The sequence below is a fragment of the Ambystoma mexicanum genome, chromosome 6p, assembly GCF_040938575.1.
Source record: "Ambystoma mexicanum isolate Mex_15411 chromosome 6p, UKY_AmexF1_1, whole genome shotgun sequence".
NCBI lineage: Eukaryota > Metazoa > Chordata > Amphibia > Caudata > Ambystomatidae > Ambystoma > Ambystoma mexicanum.
Genome location: NC_090935.1, coordinates 1,530,479,195 through 1,530,495,966, shown reverse-complemented (window position 1 = coordinate 1,530,495,966; position 16,772 = coordinate 1,530,479,195). Strand labels below are relative to the sequence as shown.

The window sequence follows — 16,772 nt, the reverse complement described above, 5'->3', positions numbered from 1 at the left end:
GAGGTGAAGCGACATAATTGAGTGAGACATGGTATACCCCATTCCCTTTTAGGGACACCCCTTTAATGCATCAGACCCTCATTGCATATTGTGGCAGTAAGCCTCAATATTCCTCAACACTTAGTCATAGAACTCTTAAGCACCCTACAGTGTTATCAGTATCAAAGACTGACACGAGGAGGAGAGCAACCAGAATGAAGATGACTCAGCTAGACCGAAGTGAATGGTATAGCTGGTGGAGGAGTCCGATAGGCTCCAGGCAGCTACCTTACCTTCCACAGGAGTTCAAAGATGAAGCCGTGTAGGACTGAAGAGAGACCCGACCGGCTAGTGATTGCTGGGGGACCCTGGCTGTTAGCTGGACATGCAAGCAAAGAAGGAATGTGAGACTGAACAGACCAGTGATGCGAGACATGGAGCAGGGGAAGTTCTGATGCGCACGCCAGAGCGGGGAGAGGACCGGCAAGTGTTGGAGATGCATACGCTTACCATGCACTACCGATGGTGAGACTGGCACACGCAGAGGATGCTGAAGCTGCCTAATAATACTGGTGAGCCAGAGAAAGCAAACAGGGATACAGAGGTGTTTCAAGGAGTGGACCGCAGAGAAACCCTTATGGGAGGGTTCAGTTCCAAGACAGTGAACAAGGGAGCTGGGACATTGTGAAAACCAAGTGGACACAAGTGAATTTGGGAAAAGCAAGTGATGTGCGAGTCCAGGACCCGCACCCATAATCACATATGGTGAAAATAATTCTCAAGGAAGACTCATACACTTTGCGAGGTCATCCTGGCAGGAGAGTACACCAGGACAGCAGTGAGAGTGAACAGTATAATTAAGGCCAGACAGGAGAGTATTTCAGGCATTTTGCAAGACGAGAGAAACCTGGCAGGAGAGTATACAAGGTGTTTTGTGAGTCAGAGAATCCAAAGGAAGGGTCCTGCCCTGGGATTTTGAATTGCATTTGTGGTATTAAAAAAAAGAATCCCAAGGAAGAGTCATAACCTTAGGATTTTGAACTGCACTGAGTGTGGAAAAGACCTGGGGAAGGGAATCATTTCCCCTTGGGTGAGTTGCAACACCAAGAGGAGGAGGCTATCCTCTTGGGCTACAAAGAACTTGGTTATCTTTTTGAACTTTTGTTTTGCTGGAGAGAAACCTGGGGAAAGGAGCCATTCCCTGGAACTGTGAACATTATACATTTGGAACTTTTTGGGGATGTATACCTTTTTTTTGTTGAACTTGAACATTTGTGCCCTTTTCAAGCCAAAGACAATACCCTTAACACATTAGAGTTACTTTAAGAATGAGAGGGCTAGTATAGGATTTCGGACACAGGATATTTTTGCTTTGGACATCTTGACACAGGACAGGCCCTTAGTTTTTGTTAGAGGTAGGGAAATAACTCTTAGGTTAGGGATGGTGAGGCATTTTCCAAACCATTTAATATTTAAATAAAAGTTTATAGCAATCATCATGAGTCCTCTGTATTCACGTCTCATTCCTGGTTCTTCACAGTACTTTATTTTCAAACAAGAATGTGTTTGAAACTTTTGCTACTCTATTTCACCACATTTATGTGACAATTTGCACACCCTCTACTTAAGCGTGTGTTGAGTTGCCCCCCTCTGTTTTAAGAGCATTCAAACAGAGGGGCCAAGACTTAAGGTGCCCCCTTGTTCGATATTGATAGTGTAATGACCTTTACCCTCATCATCTCATTTGAAATCACTGTGATTTAAAATTCACCACCTATATAACTTAGTTGTGCTCATTTCATCTTTTTATGTTTGGCTTGGTTCATGTTTCTCTCGTAAACAATAACCTACAAGCACATACAGTCCTTTATAATAAATGTTTTGAATCTGATGTGGTGCTATATCTATATTTATAACCTTTCCTTATGTGTGGGTGTTTACCTTGACCACCTTTCATCAGATTGTTGCAATTAGGACATTTTACACATTTCATTGTTAGGTGAATGCTAATACATGCATATCACTTGCCTCAATCATTTTATATTTAATCATGTCATGTTATGTTTGTTTGTTTATTTATTTATATAGCGCTCCGGACCCGGGAGTAAAAGGGCGCTAGTACAAGTTACAAGGCACAGTACATGAAAGTTAGCAGAATAACATGGGTTATATACAGCAGGTACAGGCAATGACGGTACAGAACATCCAGAAGTGACATAAGTGCAAGTACAAAATATGCAGAATATAACAAGGTCTGGCTTAGAGGTAGACTTTTGGTCAATAGCCAACCAATGGCAAGTTTCCTGAAAGACTGGCAGGATTTGGCCGACTTAATGTTCAATGGCAAGGAGTTCCAAAGTTGGGAGGCGAGGACAGTGAAGCTCGAGCCCCCGGCTCTTTTGGAGGTGAATCTGGGCATCGTGAGACATAAAGTATTGGATGATCTGGTAGTTCTGATGGAGGGCTTCATAGTAAATTTGTTAGTGAGGTAAGGTGGGGCTGGGTGGTTGATGGCCCCACCCCAAGTGAGGCAGAGAATTTTTAGATCGATTTTTATTTGTTGAATGGATAGCCATTTGCATGTGATTCTGGTGGCAGAGATATGCTGTTATGTTATGTTATGTTATGTTATGTTGTCCTATACCACACACCGTTAACATTGGCACGAAAGAGAGCAGGGTGGGTTAGTGAGGGAAGACGAATAGGATAGAAGTTGTTCTCTTCTGTTGATGTTTGAGGAACCAGGAGTACTGGCATCCTGTGTGAGTCAGTTTTCTGAGTTTTGATTGTGTGCACTGGCTTGCATCTAGAGGGGCGAGGCCCTGTGTCAGGGATTGTTTGCTGTATGCAAATGTTTGTTATGTTGGATGTGTATTTTGTGCATTTTGTGTGTAATTTTGCTGGCCCGTAGGTATGTGGGAGAAGATCAGGAGCAGGGGTGGTTAGTACATTGGCTACTCTCAAGGTTTCTAAAGTGCGATACCTTGGTTACCGTCCAAATACTTCTGAGATATTATATCTAGGCTAACCGTCATGAGTCTTCTAAGTGCAATACATTGACTAATCTTCACAGTTCTAATTGCAATGCCTTGGCTTTTCTTGCAAGTTCTCTTAGGTGCAATGCACATGCTAATTTCACAGCTCTTCTAAATGCTACACATTGGCTACCCTCAAAAATCTTCTGAGTGAAAAACATTGGTAGTGTTCATATTTCATCTAAGTTCAATGTATATTCTATCCTTATAAATCTATTGTGTGCGACGCATGGGCTGGTCTTCACCATTCTTCTAGTGCAACACATAGGCTTCCCTCAATAACCTCTAAGTGCAATACATTGACTATCTTCATATTTTCATCTAAGTGCAGTGTATTTGCTATTCTCCTAAATCTATCATGTGCGACACGAGGGCTAGCCTTCACATTACTTCTAAATGCAATACATAGGCTAATGTTCACAATTCATCTAAGCTCAATACATAGGCTAAACTTCACATTACTTCTAAGTGCAAAACATAGTCTAACCTTCACATTTCTTCTAATTGCAATGCATGGGCTAAACTTCACATTACTTCTAAGTGCAAAACATAGGCTAACCTTCACATTTCTTCTAATTGCAATGCATGGGCTAACATGCACATTTCTTCTAAGTGCAATACATAGGCTAACCTTCACATTTCTTCTAAATGCAATAAAAATCCTAACCTTCACATTACTTCGAAAATGCAATACATAGGCTAACCTTCACAATTCATCTAAGTGCAATACATAGTCTAACCTTCACATTACTTCTAAGTGCAAAACATAGGCTAACCTTCACATCTCTTCTAAGTGATATACATAGGCTAACATTCACATTTCTTATAAATGCAATACATGGGCTAACCATCACATTTCTTCTAAGTGCGATACATAGGCTAACCTTCACGTTTCTTCCAAATGCAATGCTTAGCCTAACCTTCACATTTCTTCTAAAATGCAATACATAGGCGAACCTTCACATTTCTTCTTGAATTTAGCAATTTCTTTGGAATACCTATGTTCCTTTTTTAAGAGTTGCGCTAGGTCAGTCACATTTTTGTGATTTGTAACCATTTGCGTAATACATCTCAGTATTGTTCTACCCCGACTAAATACATTTGATTTCCTTAGGACAGATATTTGTTCTTCTCACCTGCCTGGAGAAGCCGGCTTTTTCATTCATTAATGGATATGACAACGAATTTAATTATGATCAATATAGAATCAGAAATATTGAATAACTGAGTTGCATTTTTTTAAATTAATAGCCTGATTCATGGAATTATTTACCAGAAAAACACAGATTTGCGCGCCTTTCTGCCCGAAAATCCCCATACTGCAAACAGGGATTTTCGGGCATAAATGAGCGCAAATCTGCGTTTTTCACACAAATAATTCCATGATTCAGCCTGTTAATGTTTACATTTACAAGCATGTGAGGAGTATTCATTGGTGTTCTACTAATACCTACATTATTTGGATTTTGAACCCACAGGACAATTCTTAAGCCATAATCCCTAAGTGTCTAGTGAATAAAGCTATACTTTTGATTACACGTGAACTTGTAGGCGTAAAATTGGTAGGTTTCCATGACAGGCCTGCTACAGTGTGCACATGTAATTCTTTCTGTTCATATTTTATGAATTACAGGCTCATATGAAAACCATATATCTCTAGGTGTGGGTGGGAAATGTTTTCTCTAGATTATGGACCTGATTTACAAACATGTTTTAACATGGAAAAGTCCCATTGAAAACATGTGTTTAAATCAGGCTGTATGTCTTTATGATGCACTTCATGCCAGCAGAGTAAATACGAGTGTTTTCAAATTAGCGTGCAAACATTGTTTTAAAGTTAAATTTGGAGAAAGCAGACGAGTTCCTTAAAGCTCAGAATTACTTGCACTAGGTATTCTGCTAAGAACGCAGTTCGTAATTAAAATTGGCACAAACAGTATTGGCACTAAGGGCCTGATTTACAAAAATGTTTTCAATAGGCATTTCCCATGTTAAAACATGGTTGTAAATCAGGCCGTAAGTGTTGTTGTGCTGCAGGTATTGCCAGATAGCCATCAATCAGGGAATCTGAAATGCATGGCAGCAGAGGATGCTGTGGAGAGGCGCATGCCAAATCACAATAGTTTGGATGGCATGTAGATGACCAGGCATGAGGATAGGAATAGGGCAGATATAGTGGATTGACTGCCATACGACTCTCAGGGATAGTCCCCAAATATTGTGCAAGTTACTTTGTTCAAGCTTTTTTCACAGCCTATTGTGTTGGGAAAATTAATTTCACCAATATTTGACAAGTTTCACCATTGCCTGCAGAGTTAAAAAATGTAGTAACTAAAGAATCAATTTAATTTACCACATTACTCTGACGTGAAATGTTTGCATATCATATCGCATGTTTACTATACTGTTACAAAATGCTTGGAAGGGAGGTTTCCAATGAATAACATTCAAGCTCTTATTATATCTTTGCATTATGGCATTGATGGTCTAATGGTTTATTTTCTGAAACAAAGTTCATATGGTTATAGTTTTTGTATTATACAAGAATGCAGGTTACTCAATAGAACATGATACTGCTCTACAGCATATTATTGCATTTAAAATTCAATGTAACATAGTATTAGATAAAGGTTCCTTAGAATATATCACTGATAACAAGGCTGGAAGACACTCCACCTAAAAACCATTTGTGCTTTAGTTCTAGAGTAGCCAAACAATCGCCATGTTTGCAGCACTAGTGAGAATCTGAAAATCTACTGTGTGTCCTGTTGGGAGGCATCTATCCCTGCATTAGTGTGGTTGTAAAATAGGAATGTTACTCAAATAAAGAACATGTAGTAGCACAAAAATGAATGAAATCTCCTACTATTACATCCAATGACTTCGGCTGTTGGTCATTAGTGCTATGGCAGAGCAACACATTATTCTGCGGTTACTATTTGGGCTGGTACGGTAAACGTCTTATGGTTAGAGGCCTGCCATAAAGGTCTTCTAGGTTTATCCCATTCATGTGCATGGTTATGTATCATATGGTGAAGGATAATATTCACTCTGTTATTAAAAGCCGGGTCCCTTATCACCTACTCCCACCGGTTCAGCATTCCAAGTGGCTGTTTTATTCACAGACCCTTCAATCACAGGTATCATGTCATCAATCACAGAGGACTAATCCCCATTGCAGGAGATGGTAGTTATCTCGAAAATGATCTTGCTTCCACTTTTATAGACAGTAGTGTGTCTGTGAGGTATAGCTATACCGCTTTGTATGGGGAAACATTCCACAAAGTATCTTTAGTTCTGCAGTACTGAGCGACCGATTTCCACTTCTTCCTCAACCCATTTTAGGATGTAAAGGTGGCTCTTTCATGTCTGTTTGTGCAACACCCTTGTCGTCGGTGCAGCAAGGCCCCTGAATACTCGATCCATTTTGATGTTTAAAAGAGCCAAAGAATGCAGCACTCTTTCCAGCTTAGACAGCAGCTGTCTTTTGTCAGTTCAATTCCTCACCAGTTTCGTTCACAGATTATTGTACGTTGTACACTGTATATTAACTATTATTATATTTGTATGATCTGGTTTGTACATGTCCCTTATTGTAGTTTGAATACAAACTGGTTTTATTTTTATCATGTGTTGGAAAGTGCTGCATGCTTGTAGATTTCTTACTTCGTTTAAAAGGGTCATTCTTTTATTCCAACATACCTCTACCTTTCTTTTTGCATTGGAGTTATTGATGAAACCATCTCACATTCATTCAGCTATATAGGAATGCATCTGACATCCCATGCTCATATTTCCCCTTTTTTTTGACTCCATATGAACTGCTAATATTTCTTCACACTCATTCATGCATCTAATCAAATAAGAGTGTCCAAGCACTTTTATCCAAATCAAAAACATAAATCCCAAATAATTGTATGAATAACTGAACTGAAGAGAGGCAAGAAAAGTGGAATTAAATGAGGAGGAGAAATGAAGGAAAAATACAAACATTAATGCACAGAATATGAATTTGGCGCATATATTCGTGGTTTCATGTCTCATATTAGATGTTTCAAGCTATTTTCCTACTTCACAGCCATGAGGTTATATAAATAACAATTATCAAAATAAGTTGTACAAACAGAGATAGCAAAGATAAGATTAGAAATACTACATACATTGTTACATCAGTGAACCATCCCCAACATGGGTTTGCAATAGCATCTCATAGTTTATGTACTGTCTTGGTATGCTCTTTTCTTAGGTGTTCAATTATAATGAAGGCATCCATTTTCTTATACACAAGCTTGTGGACTGGATAATATGTTTGTGGAATGGTGCCTGGTTCTCATGCATCAGTGACTTCAGTACCCAAACAATTATCTTGTGTGCAGCTCTAGTTAAGGTTGTGGTTGTAAAATGGCAGGAACATGACTCAAAAACAGTAGCTGCACAAATGCTAATGGCATCTCATTCTATTACAGTCAGTAACTACTGCAGTCACTCACAAAGCAGCAACATTTTCTTTGATTACAGTATGTGCTGGAGGCAGTATTGGTGAGTGGCTCCTGGTCTGAGGGATTCAGTCGAGGTATTATAGAGTCTTCCCAGAGCGATGCATATTTACTCATCACTTGGCAACACATGGATGAGGTACTCATCTTGATCCCATCCTATTCACGATACACAACTTCTTTTACTAAGTGAGGGTGGCAGGACGCTGTCTTTCAATGTCCAGTTTCAAGAAATAACACATTTCGGAGTTTCTATGTGGGACTAAATGTCTTGCCACACTCACCTGGAGGTGATGGAGGGTGAGGGCTGCCCTATTCTGAAGGTATGTAGTGTTAATCTGCCATGCTGTGTTTGTGAGACCCTATGAAAAGGTGAACTAGCAGCTTTGACTTTCCCTTCTGTTTCTGTAACTATGGCATTCTCTACCTCCTTGTCCTCCTTGGTATCCCTGGTTTCCAAAATCATGTTGTGGCCTGTACTTGGGTGGGCCACCTTAATCTTCCTCCTCATCATCATCATTATTCTCAGGCTCCCCAATGGATGTGGATGGTGATGGAGAGGCAGATAAAGAACTCCCCAACTACTGTTCCTCTACGCTGTGTGCTGTGGTTTAGAGATGTCTATTGCTTGCTGAGGGTAGAAGGTCAGAGAGGCGCAGATCTTACTAACATATCCAGCTTGAGGTACATAAATGGAAAAACTTCTAGGTATTTTATCATTTTGTACTCACACACCGATGGAAATATTGGCGTTTGATTTTTCCTAAAGAAGAGACACACTCTCTCGAAATACAGTTATTAACTGACATGGCATTTATTCCCATGTTAATACTTGAATAGATGTACTGGGCAGATTTAAAGTAATTGTACTGTTACTCTTCTTAAAGAAACCAGTGAATTCAGTTCCATGCAAAACAATATCCTCTCTATTAGTTTTGCTAATTCAAAAAGCAAAATAAAGACTACCAATGTAAATCAGAGCACATAAGTAGTCTCTTTGTTTAAATAAAATGGAATGAGTGCCACATGTGAAGCATTACTTAGCCATAGTCCTAACAAATACAGTTTTGGACATTTTGTACCACCATTCGAATCATTGCAAACTAGTATCACATGTTCACATTCTCAGCAGAGATGTCAGCCATCATTGTATATTGAAGTTGAACCATTCTCTCTTTTCTTATTGCTGGGACGTCCAGAATACAGTCCCTTTCAGTTCTTTTCACTCATAACCACTAAAGGTCAAAGTGTAAATACAGGGCCTAATGTGGATGGCTATTTACTCTATGCTAGTAAGTCTTGGTAGCATTTATTTTTTCAGATTTCTTGTAAACATGTTAACTGGTGAAAAAAACAGTGAAAATGTTCAACAGTGTGCCAAAACAATATGCAACTAATTTAAACACATTGCTAGAATAATCTGAGAGCATAAATATAAGAATTGGTAGATGGACGCAGAATCTAGACGCATGCAATCATAAGGAAACCTTTTTATAATGTTCAATTTTGAACGATCACCACTTAACAATGTATTCAACTTGTCCATTAGGTTAAAATGACCTAGATTTTGATCCATTGTATGGCAATATGGTGTACTTGTGTACGTTTAGGATTCTTTGAGAACTTAGTCTATGCGTTCTTTTCTGTAGACCCATGGTCTTTGGTAATCCTAGACTACAACAGCATGTGTTTCTAATGATACAAACGTTGCGGCCCAATTAAACAACCTTGTGTATTTGTTTGGGTTGTTCATCACTAACTCTGTTTTGATTTTCTCCTACAGAGTACGCCCTTCACCAACGATATCACTGGTCATCGAACTACAGGCTTCAGGAGGATATGATCAATATGGCCAAGAAGTCAACCGCCTTGTTGCTAGGGGTTGGGTAAAAATAGATATTTTTGACTATCAGAATCGTGTCATCAGTGGACAGTGGAGAGTTCCAGTTCGTGTCCTTCCTGTAAAAGCATCCTTGACTACAGGCGAAATGAATGGGGTGCCTCAGGTACAGCAAGTCTTCCATTTAAGTTCCAGGAAGATGCAGTAATTGTACCATAAAGCTAATGTTTACTTGAACATGTTTTGACCACAAGTTTCTAAATTTAAACTCATGTTTATTTTTCACTGCACCCAATATATTCAATTACTACTGAGCATTACATTGTCCAATTAATAGATTACAAAGAAAAAGAAAAGTGTAACCAGCTGTACCTGACATATCGTATGCTGATCCAGCACTCCCTTTCCCCCTCTTTCCCTCACTCACTCACTCACTCACTCACTCACTCTTTCTCTCTCTCTCTCCGCCTGTTAGGCTATACTCGTCAGGTGTGTGTGAGAAAGCAAGAAAGCATCCACAACCACAATGGTACCAAAATAAAAAGAATGTCAAATCATGGTCCTAATAATAAAATAGGAATCTTTAAACTAAAAATATAAACACACTTTTAAAATCACTAAAAAAAACACTCTGGTAAAGGAATTCAAAGAAGATGCAGACTTTTTGAAGAAAGGGGCACTCCGGGTATGAAGACAGAGGTATGCAGTAAATTGTCTTTGCAGAAATGTTTAAGTATATGGGCCTCATTCCGAGTATGGCGGTAAGGGATAGCGGCCACCGGTAACGAGACCGGTGGCGGTAATCCCTTACCGCCATACTCCGAGTTCCCTCTGCGCCCTCGCCCTTAACGCCTGCTTTGAGCAGGTGTTAAAGTCGAGGGCGCAAAGGGGCCTCCAAGCCAATAACGGTGACCGTAATGAACGGTCACCGTTATTTGCATCTTCCCCATTCCCATTGAGCCCTATGGGGGCTCATTTGGGAATGGGGAAGAGCCTTGGTGAATGGGGAATTACCGCCCCGCCAACCTTGGAATGGGGCGGTGATTCCGCCATCCACCAAGGCGCTGCCGTTCCGGGTACGGCGTCAACCAAGGCGTTAATAGCGCCATTGGTTAGCGCCGTACTCGGAATGAGGCCCTATGTCTTTTAAAAAGCTATGGCGTGGGGTCATAATTATCACTACAGCCCATAGAACAAGGGCAGGGTGCAGAGCCACAATGAAATACTTTAGTGTCATCCATGTAGTGTAGTGAGACCCTTTTTCTGGGTTTCTGAAGAGAGGTGAGTTTGTCTTCCTCCCTACTCATGCATGAAGGTTGGCAGGGACACTTGTAGGGTTGCCACTGCATCAAGCAGGGTGCGAGTTGTAAAGTTCTAGCAGCATGCAGGGTTTACATGCAATAATTCACTGCAAATAGTCCCCTGACGTGGGCAAGAGAATGTCTTTATTCTTCCTAGAAAAGCTTTATTTTCACCTCAGTGGCTGAGGACTTTCGGCAGACTGTGTCCCAATAATGTTCCAGTGAAATCCTTCCTTTTCTTGAGTCCAAAGGTGATTCAATTAAGGGGGTTCTCACCACCTTATATTGTAATTTTGCCACAGTGGAATGGTCCATTTCAAGCCTCATCTATGGCTCCAATCCTAGCTGCTGTGACAATAGTCTTTGCCTGGAGATGTCAGTCCTAGGGCGCTTTGTCTGCAGGAAGTTTGATGGGGGTCCCAGGAAAAATGGGTGGCCTAGGACATTCCAAGATGGTGGAACCCCTCTCCTTGGGACAACTCTTCTCCTCGGCTACCTAAACCTCCACATCTTCTGTCTGCCCTACATCAATGAGACTCAGCCAATATTATTAGGAACCCGTGTCCACAAACTGTGGAGCACTCGTGTCCCCTGCACACCTAATTGTAACGTATAACAATCAAATTTTCTCAATTGCAGATTCCTTCTAGGAAATATTCATTTGCACATGATTTTATATATTTATATATAGAGAGAGAGAAAGAATTCGTATTAACAATTTAATGCTAAATTTACATAACCATATATACAACTTCATCAACAAATGAATACAAAATAAAAAAAATAAAAAAAAAATATACTCAATGCATTTCGGGACCAGTGTCCCTTCCTCAGGAGCTCAAACTTCAATTTCGCGGTGTCCGCCAATCTTTATGCTTTTCAATAGAATATAATAAAAAGTAACAAGAGATACAACATCTTTAGTTAAAAAAATAAAAAAAGTCCTTTCCCCAACACATAATGGCACAGTATTATTTACTGTCATGACCAATCAATTCTCATTCACCTGGTGTGGATCCAAAATCTAGAGTATCTGTTATTCTTCAAATCATACATTTTCAGAATTTTTCAAATCACATATGAAATAGGGCATTCATCCTACGTGGGTCAATAAAATAAAACCTCTATAATGAGACTTAATCTTGGTTGCACCATCTTATTAGCAATGTCTTCCATTCTATAAAAGCAAATAGATCATGGCCACTCGTATATTATAAATCCATATTACCCTGGTGTTATAGCCCCCTTGTGTTTGCAGAGCTTTCTTTTAAGCAGCAGCTCTCACCCAGACCCCTCCTGAGGCAGAGCCTGTTTCTCTGTGAAGTGTGAGGTATTGTGAGCAAGACTGGGACATAGAGGCAACTGTTGAGTTCTATAAACTTTTAGTAAAAGAAATTAGTTTATTTATTTATTTTCATTTGTCATGTGTCTATACACAAGTGTTTCAAGGCACAGCAAGGCAGGAGGGGGGAACAGGAAGGAGGAAAGTAGCAATCCTAATAGGCGTTGCGATATTCAAATCGTGCAAGTGCGGTAGCGAGAAGTGCATGGGGAAGAGAGGTGGGGAAGTGCAGGAACTGGGTGTAAGGGCCCATGGGAAGGAGAGTGCCAGAGGCCAGGTTGCCAAGGCCAGGGGGAATAATTGAATGAAAGGAGGTCTACAACTAAGTGCAAGTAAAGGGCATGGAAGGGGTGCAAGCCAACCAGTTAAGTGTAGGCAGGGGGCCCATGAGGGCAAGTGCAGGATGAGGGTTTGGAGGGTTGGGACAGGAGAATAAGTGCAGAGGTAGACTTGGCATGGGAGGGCCTGGTGCCCTGTAAGACTCTGAAGGAACCAGGCCACCAGTCTTAGGCAGAGGCGAACTTAGCAGGAAAAGAGGGGAAGGAAGAAGGGAAAAGGATGGTCTTGAGGAGCTTCCGGAACTTAAGGAGGTCCAGCTCAAGTCTGAGAGGGCAGGGAGGCCATTCCAGAGGGATATACCTGCAGAAGAGAGAAATCTACACCCCACTATCTGCTTGGAAAAACGTCTGATTTGCAGAGAGTTAGAGCTAGACAAACAAAGGGTTCTAGTGTGGAGGTATTTAGGGAGAGGGAGTTAGATATAGCATGGTCCCAGGCCCAGAAAGCCTTGTGGATGATGCAGAGGGTCTTGAATTTGATCCACACAGCAACCTGGAGCCAGTGGAGAGATTTAAGGGTTGTAAGGAGATGTGGTCCCTGGACTTGAATCCAAGAATAAGTCTTGCAGTTCTATTCTGGATTAGTTGAAGGGGCGAAGGGAAGAGATAGGCAGATTGAAGAATCTGTGGCCTCAGAGTGGAAGGGAAAGAGGGAGCAGGGATTCTCATTGGGAGCAGGAGTCCAAATAAGAAGGATCTCTGCCTTATTGGCATTAAGGGTGGCAGAGAGGAAATGGCGTGCTTCATGTTCATCCTCTGACAAACTGGCCTGCCGCCTGCTCCAAAGGCAATACCGGCTCTCCGTTCTCACCAAGAAGAGAGCACTTATCCAAGCCCGCATCTCTGAGGCATCTAACAACTCGGCCGAACTCTTTAAAATCTGCAAGGAGCTGGCCAACCCTGCTGCAGTCTCTACCTCTCCTGTCCCCTCCCAGGCCCTCTGCACTGCACTGGCCTCGCACTTCATCTCAAAAACTCAGGACATCCTGTCCTCGCTCTCCTCCTCTCTCCTCCCTCCCTCTCTTCCCGGCTCTTCCTCTTGCTCTCTTGCAGCCGCCCCTCCGCCCTCCTTCTCTGCTTTTCCACCTTTTTCTGCTGATGAGGTTTCCAGACAAGTCCGATCCATGAAAGCCTCGTCTAAACAGGTTCACCCCTGTTCCTCCAAAACCATCAAGGACCACATCGACTCCCTGGCTCCTGCCCTGGCTGACTTTTGCAACCACTCATTCGCCTCTGGAGTCTTCCCATCCCCCCTCAAGCACTCCCTTGTGCACCCCCTCCTCAAGAAACCCTCTTCCGACCCCTCCTGCCCGGCCAACTATCGCCCAATCTCCATTACTCCCTTCCTGGGCAAGCTCCTGGAGAAACTGGCCATCTCCCAGCTTAACCTCCATGCTGAATATGTTGGTAATCTTCATGACCATCAATCCGGCTTCAGAGCGGCCAGAAGCACGGAAACTGCTCTCCTGAACATCCGTGAGGACCTGCTCCTGAACCTCGATTCCAACATTCCATGTGTTCTCATTCTGCTCGATCTCTCCTCTGCCTTTGACACTGTCAACCATGCCATCCTGCTCAACCGTCTCCGTGATAACCTGGGTATCACTGGTCAGGCTCTGGCATGGCTGACCTCTTTCCTTTCCGGTCGACCCTCCCAGGTCCAAATGGGCTCCTTCCTCTCTGACATCTTTTTCTCCACCTGTGGTGTCCCCCAGGGATCCAACCTCTCTCCCTGGCTTTTCAACCAGTATCTGGCACTCCTTGCCCACCGCATCGCCGCTCTCTGCCCCCACTTCCAGTGCTATGCGGACGATACCCAGCTCATTTTCAGGCTACCCTCGGCCTCCTCCTCTCCTTCCCTCATCTCCGACTGTCTGTCTGCTATCCAGGAATGGTGTGCCGCCAATGACCTCTGCCTTAACGCCAGTAAGACTGAGATTCTACTCATCGGCACACCCACTCCCTCCTTCCCTGCAGCTCTCTGGCCGGCCTCCCTTGGCCCCCTTCCTGCCCCTACCTGCAAGGCTAAAAACCTCGGGGTCATCTTCGACTCCACACTCTCCTTCTCTCCTCATATATCTGACGTCTCTAAGAAGTCACACTACCAGTTGCACCTCCTCAGAGGTATTCTTCCCTTCCTCTCCTTCCCCCAGAAGCTCACTGTCTCCCGAGCCCTGGTTCTCTCAAGGCTGGACTACTGTAACAGCCTCTATCTTAATCTGCCTGCCTCCACTCTCCGCCCTCTGCAACTTATCCAGAACAGAACTGCGAGACTTGTCCTTGGCCTCAAGCCCAGGGACCGTATCTCTCCAGGACTGAAATCTCTTCACTGGCTCCCAGTGGCTGCGAGGATTAAGTTCAAAACCCTCTGCATTGTCCACAAGGCCTTCTGGGGCTTGGGGCCTAAATACCTTCAACTCTCTCTTCCTAAATATCTTCCTTCACGAGCCCTTCGCTCATCCGTCTCCAACTCCCTCATGGTCAGCCGCTTCTCTAAGCAACAAGCTGGGGGTAGATCTCTCTCCGCAGCAGGGTCCTCCCTCTGGAACAGCCTTCCTGCCTCCCTGAAACTCGAGGAGAACCATCTCCGGTTCCGGAAGCACCTCAAAACCTTCCTCTTCGCTTCTGCCTTCTCTCTCCCTCTCCCCTGCTAAACCTGCTTAACTCCCCACTGAATTCTGCACTAAACCTGCATCTGGGCCACTCTCAGTGACCTCGGTCCAGGGCCCAGCCACTCTCCACTTGCACTGCCTCCCTGGCTCCCCCTGCACTGTGGGACTGTCACTGTATCCCTACAGCCCCCTTCCCAGCACTTGCTCTGCACTTACCTCGCACTTGCCACCAGCTGGCCCTTTTATTTATTATTTATTATTTTATTACGCTACTTACCTTGTACTGCACTTCCCCCCCACCTCCTCCCCCTGCACTTTCTCCTTTTCCCCTTACCTCTGCACTTGCGCGATCTGAATGACACCTGGCCTAGTAGGATCGTTTGTCTGTCTTCCCCTTGTTTCCCTCCCTCCCTGCCTCGTCGCGCCTTGAAACACTTGTGTATAGGCGCGTTACAAATACCATATCATATCATATCATATCATTAAGACAGGAAGTGGAGGAGGTAGAGAAGCGTAGCTTGAAAGAAAGCTGCATGTCATCAGCATAACACTGAAAATTCGGAGAGAAAGTGGAGATCAGATGGGCTAGGGTGGACAGGTAGATATTGAAGAGCCAGGATGAGATGATAGAGCTCTGAGGGACACCACAAGTGGAAAGTGCGATGGTGTAGAGGAAAGGGCCCCATTGAACCTGGGAGGGTCAGTCAGAGAGGAAGGTGGTCAAGCAGTCCAGAGCCAGGCCTGTGATGCCAAGGGTGTGACAGAGCCACTTTATCAGGGTGGCATGATTGACTGTATCAAAGGCAGTGTAGAGGTCAAGAAGGATGAGAACAGAGGGAGTGCTGCAACCAAGATTAGAGAGCAAGTCTTCATGGCTGTTCAGGAGAGCAGCTCTAAAGCAAGACTGGTGGTCGTGGAGGCAACCAACAGATTGTGTGTGGTGGCCAAGCTGGGAGATGGCCAGCTCCTCCAAGAGTTTGCCCAAGAAGGGGGTAGGCGAGATAGGGAAGGAAGGATCAGTGGAGGGTTTTTTGAGTAGAGTGTGCACAAGGGAGCGCTTGAGGAGCGAGGGGAAGGATCCAGTGGAAAAGGAGTGATTGCAGAAATCTGTCAAGGCTAGAGCAAAGGAGACAATGTTGTACTTGATAGTTCTGGGGGAGCAGGGGAACACCTGTTTGGAAGAGACTTTCAAGGAGCGGACCTGTCTAGAAACCTCAGTAGGTGTTATGGGAGAAAAAGAGGGGAATAGAAGGGGAGCTAAGAGGGGGGCCAAGGGAGGCCTAGAAGAAGGGGAGGGAGAAGGATGTTGACTAGAGGTTTGTGAGGAGAAGATGTCCTGTGTTTTGGAGATGAAGTGAGAGGCCATAGAAGTGCAGAGTGCAAGGGAGGGCAGAGGAGAAGTGGAGACTGCAGTAAGGTTGGCGAGTTCATTACAGATGTTGAAAAGCTCAGCTGTGTTGTTGGAGGCTGCAGAGATGCAGGCTTGGATATAGGCCCTCTTCCTTGAGCAGATGGCAAGTTTGTAAAGCCTTTGGAGTAGGCAGCAAGCCAGTTTGTCAGAGGATGTGCTCAAAACCTGCCCCTTCCACTCAGAGACTCTCCACATGCGTTTCAGAGCGGCCAGATCAGAGTCATACCAGGAGTTGGACTTGGAGGCAGGCTTCAGGTGGATCCTCATGTCACAGGCGAGGATATCCAGAGTGTTGGATATGGAGAGTTGAAGGTTAGAGAGGGCTGTGTCAGAGTGAGAGTCAGTGGAGGGAGTAGGAAGGGGAGTGAAGGAGGCAGCAACAGCTGCAGCTAACACTTCCTTCATTGATCGAATGAAG

General features: G+C 43.5%; 1 protein-coding gene across 1 annotated transcript in view; it reads left to right on the top strand.

The window, feature by feature from the left end:
• Positions 1-16,772, top strand: part of LOC138510613 (coiled-coil domain-containing protein 17-like) — a 377,034-nt gene that overhangs the window by 319,375 nt on the left and 40,887 nt on the right. The window contains exon 11 of the mRNA XM_069626398.1: positions 9,294-9,516. Coding sequence (XP_069482499.1) covers positions 9,294-9,516 — 223 coding nt within the window. The remainder of the gene's footprint in view (positions 1-9,293; positions 9,517-16,772) is intronic.